The following is a 22,036-nucleotide window of genomic DNA, read 5'->3' as shown; positions in this document are numbered from 1 at the left end:
TTGTGTTTTGCATATTCTGTTCCGTGTAGCCTGAAAGGCGCAAAGAGTGACATTTTCATCTTTCATTTTAAGCTGTCATTAATATTGTGGCCTAGTTAGAGCCATGAGACTCTCCTTCTGTTTCCCCTGAGGCCCCTGTTTCTGCCATTTCTCTGGCCAAGGAAGACCGGACATGACCCCTTTTGGAGCTTGTCAGGGCTGCTTCTAAAACAGCAGGGGTTGTTGTACATCGATTATTCCATTCTCAAGCCAGCCCCTTGTTCCAATCAGCCCCCAGGAGTCTCTGCATAGCACTGACCACAAGCTACTGGCCAGGCACTCCTTGCTGCGCTTTGGCTATAATGTACGGGCCACAGCGAATGGAAAACACTTGTGACCACTTGTGTTCCAGGGATGCACGTGAGCCACTTCAGTGTTGGCTGTCAGCTCAACAGACGCCCCATGGTACACATCTCCGAATGGCCTTTGTACCGCAGTTAGAAAAACAGTGCTGCTGAAACAGATTCTAGGTAGTGTGTTTAGCTGACAGCTGGCTGCACTGCACCAATACTTCCCACGCTCTGGGAACGTACTGAGAAACGGCAACAGGATCTTCCAAAACACTTTCTATTTAAAAGTTCCGTGCATGTGGGAGATGCCTCTCCCTTAGGTGAGAGTCACTCCGGAACTTGCAATGTTTCTCCATGCCGTGTCTCTCCTGCCCTCTAGTGGAGAATTTGTATTAAATTGTAGTTCCAGGTTTATAGCCGTCCCTCGTCTTAAAGTAAAGTGTGCTTCGTGATCGTATTGCTTTACAGTCCTAGAAAAATACCTGTGATTACACCTAGCTCAGGAAATAATGCAATAGGCCAGATATGCGGCATGTCAGATGATGGTGCGAGCTCATGGTGGAGGAGAAATTCCAGGGCAGAATAAGAGTGTTTGAAGTGGAAGACCATTAAGCATAACAGGAGCAGCCCATAAGCTGGCACCAAGAGGAGGCTGCAAAGGGGGCAGTCAGGAGGGAAACTAGGGAGGCGTGAAGCAGATAAGAGAAGCTGTGCTAGAGTTGCAAAGAGCCTCCAATAGAGAGAGAAAAAATTGAACTTGATGTGGAAAGTCAGTGACAGTCCCCGGGCGAGAGAGGAGAAAGTGTTTGGGGAGCAGGATCCTGAATAAGCTAGAAGGAGGAAAGCCAGATGAGATGCTCCCATAAAGCTGATTTGGGGTGGGGCGTGCATACCTAGACAGAGACATGAGATGCAAACTGGTTGGCAGACCGATGAGCGGGAAACTTGGTAGTAAAGACAGAAAGGGAAGACAGATGGTTGCCATAAATCCTAAAGTTTAAAGGGAAGATGAGTTTTCAGACGTCCCAGGCTGGACAGCAGAGTGCAGGTAGCAGTATTCGATCTTGAGGACTCTGACCAGAATCGCATGTGTCCATAGTCCAGTTTATATGACCATAATTGGCTATGCCCTGAACAGCTGAACTCCTGACCCTAAAATGTGCTGCATTTATGTCTAATGTTTAGATCTCATCAGATCTTCAGCGGTGACAGATGGCAACTGATGGGGTCATGTCTAGCCGCCTCCACGTTTTCAGAGAGCTCTTGAGGTTTGAATTCCACGTGGAGCCAAGATAACTGAAACGGTCTGCATGCTTCAGGGCACCCCTCTGTTTTGCTGAGGGGATATGGTGCTTGCTAGTTGCCATGGCTGGGGTTTTTTGGATGTGCAGCTGGCCACTTGCTGTAATGATGTTTTTTGCTGCACGTTCCAGCCTGAAAACAGCATTGTCTGCATAGCTTAGATTACTGAGTGAGGTAGCGCAGACCTGAAGTGCTTCTCTCTACCACTTCATCTTATCCTGGGCTTGAGGAACTCATTTGACTAGACAACAAATGCTTTCGAGCTCTTGGCTCACCCATAATGACTGCTGTTCACATTGACTGCTGTTATTAGACAGGTTAGTAAGTCCCCTTCCTGGGGAACCCATATGGAGTGTTGGCCATGGGTCTTGTGACCCGGCAGAATCCAACTGGTTCTAATGATAGTTGGTACAGATCTACAGTGGGCAACCTTTTGAAAAGTGCTTGAGTGACCTGCGTGCTTTTGAGACTTTTACCCTGCCTGACAGCTGATTAACTCGGTGATAGGAAAACGCAATCTGATTGCAAAGTTGACAATGGGTTCCCCGTTCCTCATCTTGCCAATCTATCCATTTTTAGGATGTGAGATGACTAGCTCTTTCAAGTCACTTGACTTGCACCAGTTCGCTACACTCCATGTTGGTGTTTCCCTTAAAAGGAAATTTGTTCATAAGGAGATAATTACATGTACGCTTAGAACTTCATAGTTAAACCAGGAAAGGCATCTAGTCCTGAGACTGTTGGTCACTTGATTATTCTAGATTTGACCTCACTGGTAGATGACTGATGAGGGGCTGCTACAAACGCTTGTTGTTTAAAGGTTCCCATGATGGTGAGGGCCGTGTTGTGCTAAGTACCATGCAGGCAGCTAGGAAGACAAAGCCCCCGTTGCCCAGAGCTTACACAGTAGCCAGCACAGAATGGCACCACGTTCTGGGCAGCTGTGTGCGGTGCTCTTGACAAGTCGCAGGGAAGCTCAGGCTAAAACCTGGTATCTTCAGCTACCTGGGATGCCGGTTGCAAGAACAGCTGTGGTCAGCAAGGTGGGCAACAGCGTGGCTCTGAGGAATCAGAGCCTGTGCCATCCCCGTGGATGCCCGCATAATGTCAACCAGCTTCAGACTCCTGCCAGCTCGCAGCCTATCAGAGCTGCGGCTTGCAGCATCCAGCCGCCTTGAGCCAGGCCCTGCCTGCGGCTGGCTGAACATTGCAATGCTTCATTGCAGGAGGGAGGGTTTGGAAAGCTGCTTGGCCAATTCTCTCCCTGTGCAGTTGTACCTGTTCGACAATGTTAATCTTTGCATCCCGTTCTCTCCTGACAATGGAGTGTGTTGGGGTTTTCAGTTAGGAGAGGGGTGCTGGCATGCCTGTCTCACGCTGCTGGAATGACATGGCTAATTCTGAGGTCTGGGGTGTGGAAGGTAGCCCTGCTGGTTTTCCCCTCAGCATGTGTAGCCTGCAGTTTTAGCTCCGATTTGTGGCCGTAGGTGTCTGTTTTTGCTATTTGTCTCCTCGTTTACTACACATTAACTGGGGTCTGAGCTGGAGAGGTGCTGGGCACCTGTGCTGTTCCTGGAACTCTGCTAGCGAGCACCTCTCAGGATCAGAGTCTCAGATAGCAGAGATGCAAATATTTCTGCTGGCTATTCTGTGTCTGTTATTTTGCATTTGGTATAAAGAAAGGCCTTGAGCTTTGCACGTAATAACTAACGTGACCGAAGTAATGCTGCACTGACGGCTTTCTTGTTCTGTGATGTTACAGGAAACCGAATCTGGTTATACAATTCACTGTGCTGAAATGTGACATTTCCATTCCACCCCTTTTGAGCCTGTGACTTAAGAATTGCAGGTCTGAATTTTTTTTTTTTTTTTTTTGCAAATTCTGTAAGTGCTGCAGAACTCCTCCCTCTCCCACTGCTCCACTTGCTCTCCTGCCCCCAAGCAGCAGGTCTGCACTTACCCTCTGGTGGGGCTGGAAGGGGGGGGGTCAGCAGACATAATGGCTGATTGTTCTGCTGATCCTATCCCGACCCAATCCACAATCTTATTTCTTACCCTTCTCCTATCTCATGGTAGGTACTAGCCAATCATTCTGTATTTGTCTCTATCTGTACGCCTTGCAGTTGGCAGCTGAATGGGTTGGTAGGGATGGGTGCAAGAGCATTTTCAAAGCAGCTGTAGCAGATGAAAGATGTAGAAGGAAAACTAGAATAATTCTGTAGCTGGCAAAGCCTCTGTCTCTGTGTAGGGTTCACTGGTAAGCAGCATACAGAGTCCTTGGGATTCAGCTCTACTCCCCCCATGCGGCAGGTGCGGTCACTCGGAATTGTGGTGATAGAATGGCTCCAATGTTCTAACAAAGGTATCTGCATGTAATGCAATGCTGTAGGGGAAAGCCTAGTGTGGGTGCTTTATAGAAATATAATGGGCACTTTCTGATTGTTCACTCCAGCTGTGCAAAAGATGGTCCCTTCCTGCTGATAGCCTTCTTCCCACCACATAAGCTCCTCTGTGGATGCTCCTTTAAAAGTGCTAGATACCCCTTCCTCCTCCGGGGTGGAATGGAGCAGCTGTTATGACAGTAGACTGTAACACTATACACCAGTCTAACAGTGAGGAAGAATCCGGGATCTAATTAAAAATCCACGGTAGAATGAAGTAAATGTCTGCACTGGGGTTTGGTCAGTATATCATGCTAATGCTCAACCCCCAGAGAAAAAACCTGCACCTGGAGGACCTTGGGTTTTACCTTTTGCCTGAAAGATGGCAAAAACACCCCAGAGCACTGCACTGAGGCAGTGCTGGCTTAAAAGAAAGATGTGCCACATATTAAATTGCCAACACCACTACCTATAGCACCTGTGTGCTCTTTGGAGGTCTCCCTCCCAAATAATGGAAGGTGTGACCCTGCTTGGAATCGGACACTGAAATTGTTCTCCTTAACCTCCGAGGATAGGATAAGAAGCAATGGGCTTAAATTGCAGCAAGAGCGGTTTAGGTTAGACATGAGGAAAAACTCCCAGGGTGGATAAGCCCTGGGGAAAAATTGCCTAGGGAGGTTGTGGAATCTCTGTCATTGGAGGTTTTTAAGAACAGGTCAGACAAACACCCGTCAGGGATGGTCTAGTTATTACGTAGTCCTGCCTTGAGTGCAGGGGACTGGACTAGATGACCTATGAAGTCCCTTCCAGTCCTATGCTTCTATGATTCAATAAAATTGCAGCCGAAAGCCCCCAAGTGACCTGGGCGTAAACTTGAAAGCGTAGCATTGCCTGTATCTCCTGTTATCAGGTGCTGAGCTTTGGTTTCCTTGAAGACCTTTTTGTGCCAACTTAGAATGTTGCTTGTGCTTTAAAATGGTTTCCAGCCAACACGGAACTACATTGACCAAGCTTGATTTTATTGTTTTCACTGCTAAAGCAAATTCTACACCCCTCCCCCAGTTCTGCCTGCAAATGTCCATTTTAATCTGCTATGAAGTGGAATTAATCACCTTGAGATTTCTCTGCTGAACTATTGCTTCAGGCTCTAATAGAAAACCCTAGTAAAATTCCACAGCATGTTAGAAATTATGCCTATTAATTTTGCATCAGAAGCAGTGTACCATGTCAAATTTCCACTTTCTAGTTCGTCTGCACTTACCCAGCCCCGTTTTGGGTTCACCTTTTTTGATTCTGAGCTTCTCGCTGTCAGACACTAGGATTTTTTCCCCCAAGAGCAACGTAAGTGCTTGCCTGTTGGTGCTCTTTGCTTGGCAGAGGTCGTTGGAAGGCCATGCGGCAGCATGTTAAATTCTGCGTATGCAAAATGATTCCCATGTGTTTTATTTAAAGGCTTTCAGAAAGTAAGTGCCTATACAGCAGCAGGAAGAGAGAGGGACAGGGGTAATAAAAAAGAACCCCCCCCCCCGCCCACAGACCCCGCCCAAGCTAGTGAAGTGCAATAGTCCGCAGTTTTATGAATGGGTTAGTATTTTAACTAGTCCTGTTTTTTCTCCTCTGTGCATGCAGGAGGCGGACAGCGGGGAGGAAGAGTGCCGGTCCCAGCCCAGAAGGTAAGAGTGTCACTTAGCGCTTGCAGCGGTAGTGAAGGATGGTTTCCATGGTGACTGCAGTGCTGTTCTCTCCCCCTGCTCCCGCAGCCCCTTCCCACTTTCTAGCTCTTGCTAGTCCAACCCAGATGGATCATCCTGACCTTTCTGGAAAACTGTCAGCTAACCCCAGCCTAGATGGCATCCCCAGCAAAGGGGCCACTGCAGCAGAGGAAATGGCTCTGGGGCGGGTCAGAAGGGTACAGGAAGGCTTCCTGGGAGGGATAAATCCCTGCCTCTGGGGAGGGGGGCTTTGCCCACCACTACATGGGGAACCGCTGGGAAGAGCCTGTGCACCTGTGGGCGAAGCATCCATTGCCAAGTCCTGTGATGCTGAGCACCGCCAGCTCCCAGGCGTGGCAGTTGCTCGGGTCCTCAGGATTGGCCCATCACCCGTGACACGGGGATACTGAGAGCTCCACGGCACAGTGGCCTTGCTCTGTCAGCCGTGGGCCTCTGGTCAAAACCTGGGCCACAGCCACTCCACCCCTCTTACTAATGTTGGGTGACAGCAGGTTTAATCTGTTTACGGGACAGCATCACAGAATCTGACTTCGTCCTCCCGTTAGCACCCTTCAGTTCTCCTACTCCTTCACCTCCAGATATTCCTGCCATGTCTCTTGGCCACTGATCAACTGTCCCACAAGCTGAAGCGACTGGGTTACTTCATGCCTGTAAGCCCAGCCATCATTTACACTGTTGATTTATTTAGGAGGTTCTCACAAGTTTACAACCCTTTGCCATGTAGACATGGGAGACAACAATCATTACAACAGGGAGTGTTTGTTTAGAGAAACAGTAATGTAATCAGATCTCTCCATTTAAAAGGGTATTACTCACCCTGTAATATGGGATCACTGACTACCCATGACATGCTGTTTTCCATGATTTTATTAAATTGAGTGAAATCCGATTACACATTTAACGAACCAGGCATGTCTTTCAAATATTAAAATTCGAAAAGTAGGACAGGTGTGCTCACTTTTTTGCAGGTGAGTGTACTTTGAGTATTGAATACATGGTAAGGAGGTATCAAAGTATCTTTTTGTCCTCTGCCTATTTCACTGGGTATGTACATGGTGGGTGTTCCTCTTGTGCACATATGTCCTCAGACCTATCCAGGTATCATCCTCTGCTCCTGTCCAAGAATAGCGTGAGAGCCAAACGAGCTGTAATCCTGTTTCTTCTAAGGGTTCTTTTGGGAAGTTGGTATTAATTCCTGTCAATACCAAGTCCAATCATTTCAAACAGAAAACGGCACCTGCCACCAAACTCTTACCTTAACAAAACCAGCGCACTAGAGCTACGTGCATTAAACAGTGTTGGGGTTGGTCCTGCTTTGAGCAGGGGGTTGGACTAGAACCTCCTGAGGTCCCTTTCAACCCTGAGATTCTATGATTCTGTGTGTGATGAGCTGGTGACCTCTCGGACCTCTGTTGGCCACGCAGACTTAACAATGGTAACTTTTCCACAATTTCAAAACATTCAGCTGTTTTTACTCTGAAAGTTGGATCACTTCAAATACTTTGAATGTAGCTGCTGCCTGTAACTAGGTGACTTGTCCAACAGCAACAGAACTGTCTCACTGAAATGTTCTCTCGGTCGGGTCTCTCCTTTGTGTCGGATTTTGTTGTAGAGAATTACCATCTTCAAATGGAACAAAGGAAGGAGGTACAAGGATTCTTTTTGGCTGTTGTGATCCTGTCTGGTTGGTTATGAGGTCCACAATTCCATGGCATTGAGGTCTTGGCTCTGCACAGCCTTGGAGGTGGATCCCATGGGTCAGTGGGGCAAGGGAGATATGGTTCCACCTCCTGAGAGACTGCCAGCTTTTGGCTGCCTCTTCAGCTGCAGGCAGGCAGCGCTGTTGCCCCCCTTCTCCCTTGCTGCAGAGCAAACTTAAAGAAGAAAAAGCTTATAGGCAGCTCCTGACATCTTGGAGACTGTTATCAGCAGAGGAAGGGGTCCCCCTTTCTCCTCTCCCTCGCTGGGCTGTCCCTGCCCTATGCTCCTGCACATGCAGTGCAGGATGGTGGGGAAGGATGAGAGAGGGAAAGCCAGGTACTGTCTCCTGCACCTCCCAGCAGGCTGACCGCCTGGAGACCTGTGCCTAGTCTGCAGAGACCCCGGCTCCTCTCAGTGCTCAGGCCGGGGCAGTATTTTCTGCAACCTCCTGCCCTGAGCAAGAGAGCTCCCAGAAAGCAGAGGCAGCACTTCAGCAGCAAAAGTTCCCCAGGCCTGGCACCAGTTCCCTCCTCTTCCCCTGCCTCCATGTCTGTGCGGGCTGAGCGTAGGCTGAGGTCTAGTACCAAAGGGTCAGACGCTCCTGCAGGGATCCAGTGTGGGAAGAGCCTGATGAGGGGCCCTGGGGCCCAACCCCTCCATTGTGCAACCCGTGCTCAGCACCTGGTTCCCTGCTCATCTCCCCCCACTGAGCCTTGCAGTGCAGCTCTTGTTGCCTACCTAAGCCCTGCAGCCTTCTTCCCTGCCAGCAGTGTCAGCCCACCTCCCCTCCCACTGCAGCCCGCATGCCAAGGGCTCCCTCGTAACCTGGTGCCACTGGGGCCGGGTCAGCCTGTGTCCAAGCCACGGCCAGAGGTGTGTCAGGCATTCAGACCCTTCTAGTCACCCCAACATAGAATACTAAGGGAAGAGAGCCCCGGTCCCCATCCAATTCAGAAGAGTCTGATTCGGGGGACTCATCTAGGAGTCACTCTAAGGTACAAAGTGAAACCTGTTTCCCTCAAGCTGTGTGAATCTACAGCGTGCAGCAGGGCAGATCCGCCTCTGCGCCTGGTTCCCCTGATCACCCTCAGTGCATCCTGGCAAATCAGGGCAGAAAAAACCAGGCTTAAGCAGAGAGAATTCCTCGAGGGGTGTTTGCACACCCAGCCCCACAACAGGAATCCTCCCTGCTCGGGAAGGGAGGCCAGTACTCCAAATACCTTTAAAACAAATGTACTGAGTCTTATAAACTACAGGTCTGCAGCTGCCCTTCACAAGCTGTAGTGGTGTCTCTCTTCTCATGCGTCCTGGGAGGGTGCAATACTGGGATGGGGATTTCCTGGTCCATCCAAACGAATGGGAAAGTATCAAGTTGCCACCCTCAGCTGCTGCACCATGCCCTAACTATTGGGCTGTCCTAGCCAGCTGCTGCTGCGCGTCACCAGGCCCGAATGTCCAGGTTATTGCGCCAAGCTTCTGCTGCAGGTCGTCGTGTCTTGCCACCCCCTCCATCTCCTCCCCCAGCAGATGGCTATGAAGTGGGGAGAGGGACAGCAGCCCAGATGTGGTAAAATCAGCAAGGCAGTAAGGGGTTTTTTGGTCCTTTTTCCCCCCCCCCCCCCCCACACACACACACTTTTCCTCCCCACAGCCCCCATTCTGTAAGCCCAGAAGGTTACTTGGTGTGCACCAGCCAAAATACAACAATAAATGTGGCTCTTTGGCCTGGTGGTGGGAAACTCTGTCTCTCTAAGTGGGAGACTTCCACCTGAAACAGTGGCCTCCTAACTATGCCGGCCCTTCACATGCAGCCACACCCAGGCAGGTATTATTTCATCCTCCTCCTTTAGGACATGGAAACTATCGGGGGGGGCATCAGGCCAACAAAAATAAACGGACAAATAAGAACTGTCATCTGGCACCCTAAGTGCTGCCCCAGGCTTTCACAAGCAGTGCTAACATGGGTGGACAGCATTGCAAATAGGATGTGTCTCAACCTATTAAAAATCACACTGCCAGAGGGCTTCTCCCTGAGGAAGAAAAATTGCTGTGCATGCAGAGAGCCTCCCTAGATCTCCTACAGACGGGAGCAATAGAACCTGTCTCTCCTCTACGGCGGAAACTAAGCCTTTACTCCATATTGTTCCTAGTCCAAAAAAAGTCAGAAGGCTACAGAGCAGCTCTCGACCCCAAGTATCTCAACAGTTCCATGGAGAAATCCGAATTAAAGATGTGGACATTAAAGTCCACGTAGGGAGCCATCAGTGATGGGAACTGCATGACATCAGTAGACTTGAAGGCTGCTTATTTCTAGATCCCGATTTGACTGTCTCATGGGTACTTTGCTTTCAAAGCACACTGCTGCCAGTATGGTCCTCCTGCTCTGTTTAGCAACAGCCCCTTGAGTGTTGATGGAAGTGTGGAAGAGGTCATGTCTACCTGGGTGACCACCTGATCAGAGCCTCCACCTTGCCGTAGACAGTACCCCACAGACGGATGGTGCAGAGCCGTGGCTTTGCGAACGAGTCAGTTAAGTCTCAGTGGATTCCCCTTGAGTGGAGATGGCAACTGTCCTCTCCAAAGTTTCTTATTGTAGGAAAGATGAGAGAAACTGAGATCTTACTGGAGTAGTCAGCCTCCCCAGGGAAGTTCCCATGCAGATGCTTCTATCTTCTGGGATCAGTGATCTCCTGTGTGGACATGCTTGCGTGAGACAGCTAGCGAGCTTCAACTTCTCCTCTCAGCTCTTCCCCCGGGAGGGTCCTTCAGACAGTGAATGAGTTGGAGCAGATTAAAGTCCGGTTCCCACTCCGTGATCCACACCAGAGTGCCAGCCTGGCGGGATGGGTTGCTCACAGAGGGTCAAGGACTGTGCAAGGGATCTGCTCCAAACTAGAGTGAGAACAGCAGAAAGTGGCCAAAGCTGAGAGCAACCCAATGTGATCTCAAGGATCAGCACGTGAGGGGAGTCTGGGTATGGGAGCAGAGCTGATCTAGCCTGGCGAGAGATTTCCTAGGCAATGGGTGTGTCTCAGGCAGAGCCACACCTTCCCTGCCCTGATTATCGGGCTTGGTCTGCCTCCAAGGCTGGCTTAGAGCAGAGATCCGATGTCCTGGAGCTGTGGCCTCATTATTCCAAGAAAGGACATTGTCAGGTAAGGCACAGAGAAACTTTCCTAGTGTTCAGTTTTTGAATATGTTCGTAGGAATAGGTAACAAGGGGGGGAAGGAGCTAGTCCAGTTGCTTATAAAGCTGTGAATAACACTCCTGCTTCAGGATGGGCTCATGACCCTGAGGTGACTAACAGGCTTTTGCAGCTTCCACTCTCATTCGTCTTGCCACTTCTCATGATCTTAAAAGTCCTGTGTCGTTGGGTGGCTTTTTCCCCCGTAGACCCCCCAGTTCCTAGAGTTGGGCACCTACATGAGATCTTTGCTCTCATTAAAAAAATCTCTCTAGCTTTGACTGTGGAGAAGAGCTTGAAAACCATGAAGCCTGAAGGCTCAAAAGCCTAACACAAATAACAAACCCAATTTATTTATTAAAATCTCATGGCTCTTTGGAGCCTCACTCATGCACTTGGGCTTGGCGGGAGTGTGGGATTTTTGTGTCCGTTCAGTTGCTGTGGCCTAGTTAGGGCCTTCGTTTTAAGTTGAGTTCAGTGATAACATTTTATGCATATTTAAAATACTTCTCTAGGTCAGGAAATGGCACCCCACTGTTGACGTGGTGACCTCCGCTCTGAGACTTCCTGTTGCTGGTGGTAGGGAAGCTAACGGCGGCCAAGACCCTTTCTTAGAAAGCTGAAATGCTGCTTCCGGGCGGCAGTAAGTAGCCTATCGTGTCTGCAGCCTGGTACTAGATGGCAGCTTGCAGTTACAAATGGGCTGAGTTAAATCCAGCCTTAATTATCAGCTGTATTTAGAATTAACTCTTTAAAGGCATCTATTAATGGAATTTCTGACGGCTGGTCTGAGCAGGGCCCAGTTGGTGCAGCTTTCCTGGGGATGAGGCAGAGCTGATGCAATCCTCCTAACTTACCTCCCCGGGCCCTGACTTTTATCTCTGACTCTGCTCCTGCAGTGGGTTTGGTTTAAATGGCTTCTTTCAGGAAGAACATGCCATGCCTTGTCTTGCCTTTCCTGACCTCATGCAAAGTCATGATCACACCAGCCTCAGGGTAGCGTCCTCTGCCCAAGCATGCCTCAACATCGCCCACTGACTCCCAGCATGAAAATGTGGGGAAATTCTACTTGAAAACTGTTTTCATTACAGCAGGAAGTTGGTTTCAGGAATAAGAAGTTAATCCTTTCCTATTTTAATAAATGCTATTAGGTAATTAACAGGGATTTTTTTTTTAAACACTTAATTCTTCACCTATACAAGCTGTAGTTTAAATATTGGGCATAAGCACATATAGAGATTCACTTAACATTTTCGTTTTCTCTGCGCTGTTTAGTCTAAGTCTGAGCAGGCTGTGATGCTCCTCAGAGGTACCCAGGTTGTGAGGCATCTTGCTACCACCTGCCCTTAGCAGGAGGAAACCCTGTCTGTGCCTGCTGTGGTCAGCTCCCCAGCTCCACTGGCCACACATCCTGCCCTCTAGGCCTCGCAGGCCCTGTTGTCACTCTGCAAATTGGCAATAGGCACTTCCCAACCCTCGAGCCATCTGAGCGGCTCCCTAGAGCGTCCAGCCCATGGTCCACAGGACTCTCACAGATTTGCTGCATCCAAAGAAACCGGGTACTGCAGCTTACCAGTCCCATCTCAGATCACCGCTACGTTTAACACTCAGCACTTAGACATGGTTATCGTGAAATAAGTTTATTTAACAAAGCCCAGAGATTCTGGCTGTAGCAGGTCAAAGTATCGGAAACAAACGGTTCCATGCACCCTAGAGCCTAGATTTAATGAACAAGATATTCTCGTGTCCTGTAGAATATTGCTCACCCTACGTCCTTCCAGTCCTTTACCGCCAGGCTGGCTGTGGCCCTCCTTTCATGAGACAAGCACTCCGTGAAGGATTCCGTATGTCTCTTTGCACTCCAAGATCTACCAGACCAATCCTTTGTTCTTATTCATATACCGGACACCCCCTTCTTGTAGATTTCACAGTCCCTCCCTTCACACCTGACTCAGTATGCAAATAGGCATAGAGCCGTAGGCCAGTGGCCAGACAGAGAGATATGATCCTTTCAGCCTCCAAGGTGTCACCTCTTGGTGACCTGCCTTAACTCCAAGACCTTAAGATAGTGGTCCCCAAACTTTTCAGGGTTGTGCCCCACTTACCTCTGTCTGCATTCCACACACACACCCCCAGGGCCTGGAGCGGGGCCACGGCTCAGAGTGGGGGGAGCAGCTGTGGACAGGAGTAAGGGGGCTCAGGCCGGTGGCTGGGGTTCTGGGGCTGGGTCCAGGTCCAGGAGTGAATCTAGGTGGCAATCCCTCCCTGACCCCTGTGGTGACTGGCCCTGGCCCCAGCTGCATCCCCCTGAATGTTCCTCTGCTGTCCCCCAGGGGGCACACCCCACAGTTTGGGGACCTCTGCCTTAAGAGCAAAATTTTCAAAATAGATATGAAACTCCTAAATATCCGTGTGTGTGTGTGTGTGTGTGTGTGTGTGTATATATATATATATATATATATATATATTTTGCAGTGATGACCAGGAGATTAGAGCAAACTCCTGTATGGCTGCAAAGCAAATAGTTGTCTAATGTTCTATGGGAGGGGGTGCAAGTTTATAGAGATAGAAAGCAAATAGTTCACTTTTTTGCTCAGTTGTGAAAACATGCTCCAGCGGCCTGAGACTACTTGTTGAATTTTAACCAACTTGAAACTTTTTTTCCCTTTCCCCCATCTTCAGATTACTCAGATCTTTCCTTCCCAGTCTCTCCCCTCCCCAGAGACAGTGGACCAGTCTGATTCTTCAGCTTCTAACTGCTGGCCATGTCTGTAGTTCATAGTGGTGTCCCCCAAGGCTCCTGATCGTACACCATGCCGAGGCCAGGCTTCCCCAGTCGCCACTTAATCCTGTCTTTCTCTCTTCAGCCATAGGGCGTCACCTTTGCCTTTGGCCAGTGGGACCAAAATTGTCCCCTCCAAACCAGTTGAAATCCATGAATCCCTTAGAAAGAGAATGGGAAAGTAATTTGGCTGCTCCATTCTGCCTCAACAGTTACCTTCATGATGATCTTCCCCTGACCAATTAATCTTCGGTGACTGTACAATAAAAGGCCATCAAACTATCCCAGACTTGAATCTAGCTGAAGTGTACTTTGACTCCAGCTCCCTTTATTTTCCGTGTCTATTTTATCGATCTCTCTGGCCTGCAGCCTAGCACGGCTATGAATTTTGCATTGCTACACTGTCATGCTTTTTAGGTGAGTGTTGGGTCTTGTTTATAAGTGTTACACTAACTGGTGGTATATTAACTTTTCTTGTGTGCTCTGCATCTTTCATTTGCTGACAGGCCAGGCTCCCAGGCATCATCCTGCTCTCTGAATGTGATCCTTTGTCAGGCTGTCCTCTCACATATACTGTCAGGTCCCTTTGAAGTACAGGAGAGAAGCCACCTGCATGTCCCTCCTAGTCATGAAGTATCATTTATATAATCATTGGGACAAAAATAGTTGATCAAGTGCAGTGTTTGGAACTAGGTTAGCATTCTTTTTTCCTGCATAATAACCACTGCATACAACACTGAATAAAAGCCTCAGGCATATGCCATCATCTTCTAAGCACTCAGAGGAGCCCTGTGAACCTGCTTTGCATGTCACTCCGTCAGACTGTCTATTTGCATATGGATAGTTCTGTGCCCAGTGGGGGTCATGTCTCTTCCCAGAAGTGTCAGGAGAAAACATCGATTTCGTCCTAATTTTAAGCCTATTAATAAAATGCAATGAAGAAAACACAATTTCAGTATGTGTCCTGGCATGCTCTGCACTTTCTGGGGAATCAGGTAAAATAGTACCTTCCAGGGGAAACACTTCTGGTTAGTGTTGTGGCAATGGTTCCAGGTAGCCACAATGCTTCAAGGTTTCAGTGTTGACTCCCTTCATTTGGGGAGTGGAAGCCCACAATTTAATGCAGGAGCTTATGGTTAAGGCTACGTTTTAGTCATGGGTATTTTTAGTAAAAGTCATGGACAGGTCACAGGCAGTAAACAAAAATTCACAGCTCATGACCTGTCCATGACTTGTATTATATATCCCTCACTAAAACTTGGGCCGGGGGTGCTCTCAGGGGATGGCCTGGAACCCCTGCAGGTGCTGGGAGGAAGGTGGGTGCTGGCGCATGGCCCAGGACCCCTGCTGGGGTTTGGGGGGGGGGGGGGGGGGGGTTGGTGAGGCTGGCAGGCTCCCAATCCAGCTCTGCGTGTCCCTGCAGCTTCTAGGCTGGGGGGGCTCCAGCTCCGCAGCTCCCATTGGCCGGGAACCAATAGGAGTGGCAGGGGTGGCACCTGTGAGCGGGGGCAGCACATGGAGCCCACTGGCCCCTCCGCCTAGGAGCTGCAGGGACATGCTGGCTGCTTCCAGGGAGCCCCCCTAAGGTAAGCACTACCCCGCACCCCTGCCCCAGATCTGAGCCCCCTCCCACACCCAAACTGTCTTAGCAGCGTCTGGTGCGGCTAGCCTGGGGTCTGCCTGATCTGCTTGGGCAGCCCCGGAGCCAGCCGCTGCAGAGGTCACGGAATCCGTGACTTCCGTGACAGACACGCAGCCTTACTTATGGTTAATAACTGTATATGGGTTGCAATCACTTGCCTTGAGGCTAAACTGAATTAGGTCCTTTGTACTGAAAGTTTGTATATGGGAACAACTGCATAATTCTGCAGCCATGCTGTTAAATTTAAAAAAATCAAATCCAGGTCTCTTGCTGTAAATTACAACCCCCATCAGCAGAAATGTGTAATTGCTACTTAGTGGTGCAGAGCACGGGTGTGGACTGGTATGTAGACTTCCTTGCATCTGTGCGCCTTTGACCTTTCTTGCTGTAGGTCTGGGACAGAAGAGTGCAGTGCGATACTCTGTGCTGCAAGACACTGCTGGGTGCTGATCCTTATTGCGCTGTATTTGAGTGACCTCCAAAAATGATATACAGACTTCTAACGCTCCGCAAACATTAATCATGTTTCCTTCTTGCTCCTTGCTGTAGCAGCCATCTTTCCGGGTCAGGGACTTGGAGGCATGTTGCTGTAACTGTAGGAGGGGTGGCTTGATACCCCTTCCATCAGGATAAAAGTTATCTGCGGCTTGGTGTATCCAGTGGAAATATCTGAGAAGGTAGATGCTGTTATCCACTGCAGAGGTTCCCAAGCTCTTTCATAGCCTGAGCCACATCTTAGTGTGTCTCATGGATCCACAGCTTTTCCCCTTTGCATCTGTGTGGACTATCTCCCTTTTCACTAGCAATCCAGCATCCCTGTGGCAGCGATTACACCAGTCACTTGCATGGAAAATTTAACAGTAGGAAAGAAACACATACCATTTGAACAGCCAGCTCTGTAACCACTAGTAAGTGCCACAGGTGGTCCACACACCACTTAGAAACCACTGATCATAGTTTCCCCTTTTGAATGTTAAATCCCTGATCCCAAACTCTCTGAGCAAGGATGTCGTGTATGGTACCTGCAGAACTGGGGAGGGTCAAGGAGAGGAATTGAAGGCCAAGTATTCAGTTTGCAAGAGGCAAGGATAGAAATGCTGGTAGGGATTGGATGTGAGGAGGGGAAGCTTGAATGTAATTCAGAGTGAAGTCAGTGCATGCGTTCAGAAAGGGGGCAGCACCAAAACTGCCATTTCAGACAGTGGGGTGAATTGGGCAGGCCCAGGGACAGGCTCACTCCAAGGGACCTGCTGTGGTTACCCAAGGATATGGGGAGAGCTTTTGGGAATTTGAAAGTTCTCCCCTCCAGCCCACCTGCCAAGCAGTGTGCTTGCTTCGTGGAACTGCAGACTCTAGCTACCGTTGCAAACATTGGATGGCACAGGGAACTTAAACTTTCAGTCATCTGCAGAATCCAAAACCCACACAATATGACTAGCCTGTAGCTGTGATCCCATCAACCCCCTGCACTGGAATTGGAAGTTAATATTGTATAAAGTAAATATTTTACATTGTTTCATGAACCACTTTATTTGCATAATAAAATAGCTCGAGTTGTGTGTATGAGTTGGATAAATAGTCACATGATTCTTCTTGCTTTGGTTACTGATAACTAGAAAAATACTAATTTGCCAAGTGTTTGCTTTCGTTTAACCTCAACGTGAACACGTAGAAACTGAATTTGGTTGCTACTTTAACAAGGAGAACTGACTTCTGGGCTAATATTGTAACTGACAGCTCCATTGCACTTCTTCCAGGGTTATAACCTCCTATGAAAAGGAGATTGAGAATGAGGAAAGGAAAATTCATTAAAGTTCTTATTAATCACATCTATAGATGGGATAGCCTGGGAATCAGTAACACAATATGGCACTCCTAGCTCCTGGAACCCTAATTCTAATGCAGTCAGGGTCTGTGCCTTCTGAAGTAAGTACCGTCTAGTTTATTTATGGCTGGACAAACTCTTACTAACTTCCCCTTGATGGGTGTCTACATGCAAAACACTAATTCACCTCCCTTGTTGGCATCTTGGACTATGTCTGGCTGCACTTCAAGATGAAACTGCCCTTTTTCCTTCTTGGAAGGTCCTGGTTGAGTCACAGTGGTGGGCTGGGGGAAAGCTGGCATTATAGCTCCTAGTACCTGTGGATAAACAGATCAGTTTGAAAACTGCTTCAGTTTTCAATTCAGAGACCTCCCCAAGAAACAGTCATTAGTGTGAAGAGCCGAGAAAGTGTCTTAAAGTATTGCGGGATCGTCCGCTTTCTTCTGGCCATGTTAGGGAAGATCGATTAATCGGAAATGCTACAAGAACTATTTCCCTTGGCCATGAAGCTGTGCAGCCAAAGGAAAGAATTGGGTGTCTAGAGAAACAGTGGAGTGTGACGAGAGTATTGCTGTATGCTAAAGCAAAGCCCAGCAAGACTCATCCCTGACACGTGAATGGACAGATGCTGCCACCTGATGTTAAAAGGAGGAGACAAAAACAACTCCTCAAAAAGGATGAATTTAAGGACTCTGCTGCCGAGACCTGCCAGGGGCTCCCAGATGGGTAAGATTAGGAAGCACTCTAGGTTTTAATGTTAGGAAATTATATGTAAACTGGCACCATTACATGCCTGGAAGAAATCCAACTCCCTATGAGCTCTGGTGATAGAATTATTATAAAATATTTAACATCTAAAAGTCTTAAGTTAAAAGAACATTAAACCTGCAAAGTGAAGCACTTAGGAGTTTAAAAAATGCTTGAATCAATGATGCCCATGCAACCTTAATTTGACCTTCTCATGTGTGCATTATGATACATGATCTTTAATTATATGATCACATAATTTTTTTTATTTTTTTTTCCCCCCAAGGACCCCTGCTTCTTTCAGTGCACGGAATGGATGGTGCACAGGCAACCTTAATTAAGGCATTTCCTAACTGTTTAGTTTTGCCTTTGCAGCCTTAACGTTCTTCTGTTGTAATTTTTTGGATGTAATATATAATCTGTAAGCAACACAACTGGTGAAATACTAACAGTTATTTAATAATGAATTGGGAACTTCCTTGTTGGGTGTAAAATGTAAAACTCAAACTGGACAGATTTCTGACTAAGTAGTATGGAGTCTTGACTTTCTGCAGATACAACAAATCTGCTGTTCTTGTGGAAACTCCAAAAAAAGGTTTTGGTTCTAAATTGGTGCCTTAAATTTTATTCTGATCAATTTGCCTTTCAGGTGCATCAATCCCAGAAAACTTACAAAATCATTTCCTTTTGTCAGCTTTATTTACTTGACACATGGTAACCTGTGAAACTTATTGCCACAAGAATGTCAGAGGCAAACATGGTCTAGCTTAACAGGAAGCTTGTGGGTAATGAGAATATCTGCATGTAGTTGGGTCGCGCCGGGGCTCTACCCTCCGGGACGGAGGGGCGCCACACCGGCTCACTACAGCACAGTCAAAGCTCAGGCCCCTTTACTGAGCGGCCCACAGTTCAGGGAGCTCAGGTCCTCAGGCAGGGCTTAGCAAACACTCAGCTAGCTTCAGCCCTTTGGTGCAGGGGCTGAGCAATAGTCCACAGTTTAAGCAGGTCCAGGCCCTGGGTCAGGGCGGGGCACAAACAGTCACAGCTCAGGCCCTCTGGTGCAGGGGCTGAGCAGACAAGCAGCTAAGGGGCCCAGGTTCCTACCTGAGCGTTGGGTGAGGGGGAAGCCTGCCACCCGTGAGCGGGGTGACAGGGTGGAACGCAGGCCCACCCACTCCACTGCGTTCCAGCCCGGGGCCCTAGCAGCAGTTACTGCTGCTGCGGGTCAGTGGGGTGTCCTGACCGAAACACACTGACATCGGCTCACAAGTCTCTGCAGCCTGACCAGGGTCGGCTACCCCCGGGCTACTTCCGTGTTCCCCCTCGGGGCCTACCTCGTTGGCGACGCTTGGCTCGGACCAGTCCAGCAGCATCGGTTCCTCCGGTGCGGGGCTTGGGGGCAGGTCCGGCGGCTCTCCACCAGGGTTGATGGCACGGGGCAGGCTTGTCCGGTCCTCCTCGGGGTAGCTGGCCCGGGGCAGGTGTGTCCAGTCCTCCTCGGGGTAGCTGGCAAGAGGTAGGCTCGACCGGCAGGGTAGCAGGCGGCTTGCGGCCTGTGACTGTCTCCCAAGCAGGAGCTCAGCCCAGGACATCTGTTCTCTCTGCCGGCCTGGGCTCCACTGAGCTCTGCTGGCGGGCTTTTATACTTCCGGGTCGGGGCCGTGACCTCGGAGGGGCGGGCCCCGGACCCGGTGGCTCCGCCCATGCTGGGGTTGGAGGAAGCTCGGCCCTGTCGGAGACGGAGGGGTGCCGCACCGGCTCACTACACTGCAGTTTTATATTAGTTAAGACTTAAAAAGTCTGATGTTTGGAACAGGGTGTAAGCCAACTTCTAGCTAATGGAGAGGGAAGAAATTTCTCTTATGGGCAGACTATTTTATAATTGGGTTTCTTGGATCTTCCTTGGAAGCATCTGCCACCAGCTGTTGTTGAAGACTGGATACTAGACTAGAGAAAACACTAGTCTGATCTGTTAGGATGATTTAGACTTCCATAGTAAAGTCATAGACTCATAGACTTTAAGGTCAGAAGGGACCATCATGATCATCTGGTCTGACCCCCTGCATGCTGCAGGCCACAAAACCGTCCCTACCCCTTCCCTTGACTCTGCTGTTGAAGTCCCCAAATCCTGTGTTTTAGTGACTTCAATTGGCAGAGAACCCTCCTGCTAGCGATCCCTGCCCCATGCTGTGGAGGAAGGCGAAAAACCTCCAGGGCCTCAGCCAATCTACCCTGGAGGAAAATTCCTTCCCGACCCCAAATATGGCGATCAGTAAGATCCCGAGCATGTAGGCAAGAGTCTCCAGCCTGACCCCTGTTAGCCATTATACTATTTACCTGCCGTTGCTTGGTATTCCTTGGCTAATATGTCTCAACCTTATTTCAGTTGGATATGTTATTAATTTTTATGTTGGGATTAATAACTGTTTCTATTTGCAGAACACAAGTGCAGGATGCTTGTCCATGTCTCTATCCAGAATTGGTTTGAGCTGCTAGAAAACAAGGAACCTTGTTTCAGCCTTGCATTGATTTTGGATACCCCTTCAAAACACACCTACTGGAAGCTTTTAAATAGTCAAGTCTGAGCCTGATCTTCTGAAAAAGTCCATTTAGCTTTAAATAGCTCGTCTTCCACCCCCTGCCCTTGCATACCTGTATCCCCTCCGCCTCTCCCCCCCCCCAAAAAAAGTGTCAAAAACCAAACATTAATGCGCCACCATTGAAAGTGGGAACAGTGTGAGAACATCTACTTTTATTCTGCTCCTCCTGGCTTTGCGGTAGCTTTGACCACACTGCCAGCAGCTGCATTCTAGTACTTTGGTCTCGGCAAATGAGAATCAACAGCCAAGCTCATCTCGATTCTGAGCAGCAGAGTGCGGGAGGGGAGGAGAGGGAATTAGCTGGGGAAGTTATTTTTACTCGTTGGAGGATGTTACAAGTAGTGGTAGGATACATGATGTAATAGAACACTCTTCAGTGTCTGCATTCAGGATCCAGTTTTCATGTATTCGTCCTGTAAAGAATGTTCTGTTTTTGTGAATAGTCAGACTGACCGTGAACTACCGATGAGGAGTCCATGAGTGCAATGCTGCTGTCAGGTGTTTCACATCACACTCTTTACGTGCAGCAGCCCAAATCAAGGCTGTGTGAAGTATCATTGCAGAAACAAGGGGGGGCATACTTCTCTTGCGCTCTGTGTGTAAGAATACCCGTTCTGAGGGCACTGCTGCAATATAAACCCCGTGCTAGCTCCTGTTCAGCTTCATGAAGACTTAGTCCTTGCCCGAAAGAGCTTAGACTCTCTGGAAAGATAAACTAGTGCAGGGTGGGGGAAACGGGCACCAACACACAAGCAGGGCATAACCCCCTGCACTTGCTCTCAGTTCCATGGGGAAGTGGGTTTTTATAATCTAGACTGGCTTTATTTATATAAGGGTGTTTGTGGGGGTTGTAATGGGGCGAAGAAGTGAGGTTTTTACCCACGAAAGCTTATGCCCAAATAAATCTGTTAGTCTTTAAGGTGCCACCAGACTCCTTGTTGTTTTTGTAGATACAGACTAACACGGCTACCCCCTGATACTTAAGAAGGGATTGAGTTAGTCCTAAAGGCTTGATGTGTAGGATTGTGATTTGGGAAAGGTACCACCCAAGAAAAATCCTCCCTGATTATAAACAACTGTTCAGAGGATACAGGGAATGGTGTACTTGGAATACACTAACAATTAAGCATAGCAGTACAAAGACTGCTGAGGGTGGGGTGATAACCTAGTCTGAAAGACTAATACTTCAGCCTGGAATAAGAATAGCTATGTGAATGGGCTGTCTTCAGCAGAGGAGAATCTGTTGTTTGGAGGAAGACGCTTTATTTGGTAACATCAAAAGGTGCCTATACCATTACCTCTTGATCTGGTCTGAGAGTTAGAAATGCAGGTGGGGACACGAAGCTCCAATTTAAACAAACGAGCACTCAAAGAACCCTTCTCCTGGTTGGTGCTGATCTGGAGAAATAATCCTTACCCATGCGGTGGTACAAAAGGTGACACTCTGGCCTGATTACATCTCTAAATGTCAAAATCACCAAAGGGTGTAACTAGCAGTGACCTCTGACAACCATGGGTAACACAACTCTGGGATGACTGGGTGCTGTGGAGAAGGGAGAAGGAACCAGTGAGTCTAAAATATCAGGGTTTTGTTCTTTTGGCTTAACTCACTGTAACTACAAGGACTTAACCTTGCTAGGTAGGCTTTCACCTAGAGCTTAAATGCAGTGTAATTTTACATTGTTCCTCTTTGCTTTCCCCCTAGGACTCAGACTGGTATTGGGCGAGGAATTGCAGGTTGCCCTCTGAAACAAGGATAAACTTTTGTTCTGCAGAGAGACGCACATGGGGTCAAAAGTACTTGGTCCC

General features: G+C 48.6%; 1 protein-coding gene across 3 annotated transcripts in view; it reads left to right on the top strand.

Annotated features, from left to right (window-relative positions):
- Nucleotides 1-22,036, top strand: part of SSH2 (slingshot protein phosphatase 2) — a 142,973-nt gene that overhangs the window by 46,273 nt on the left and 74,664 nt on the right. For all 3 annotated transcript variants that reach the window (XM_034752401.1, XM_034752404.1, XM_034752402.1), the window contains exon 2: nt 5,642-5,685. In XM_034752401.1, coding sequence (XP_034608292.1) covers nt 5,642-5,685 — 44 coding nt within the window. The remainder of the gene's footprint in view (nt 1-5,641; nt 5,686-22,036) is intronic.

The sequence above is a fragment of the Trachemys scripta genome, chromosome 18, assembly GCF_013100865.1.
Source record: "Trachemys scripta elegans isolate TJP31775 chromosome 18, CAS_Tse_1.0, whole genome shotgun sequence".
Classification (NCBI taxonomy): Eukaryota; Metazoa; Chordata; order Testudines; family Emydidae; genus Trachemys; species Trachemys scripta.
The sequence above is the reverse complement of the archived record's forward strand: the minus strand, read 5'-3'. Positions and strand labels throughout refer to the sequence as shown.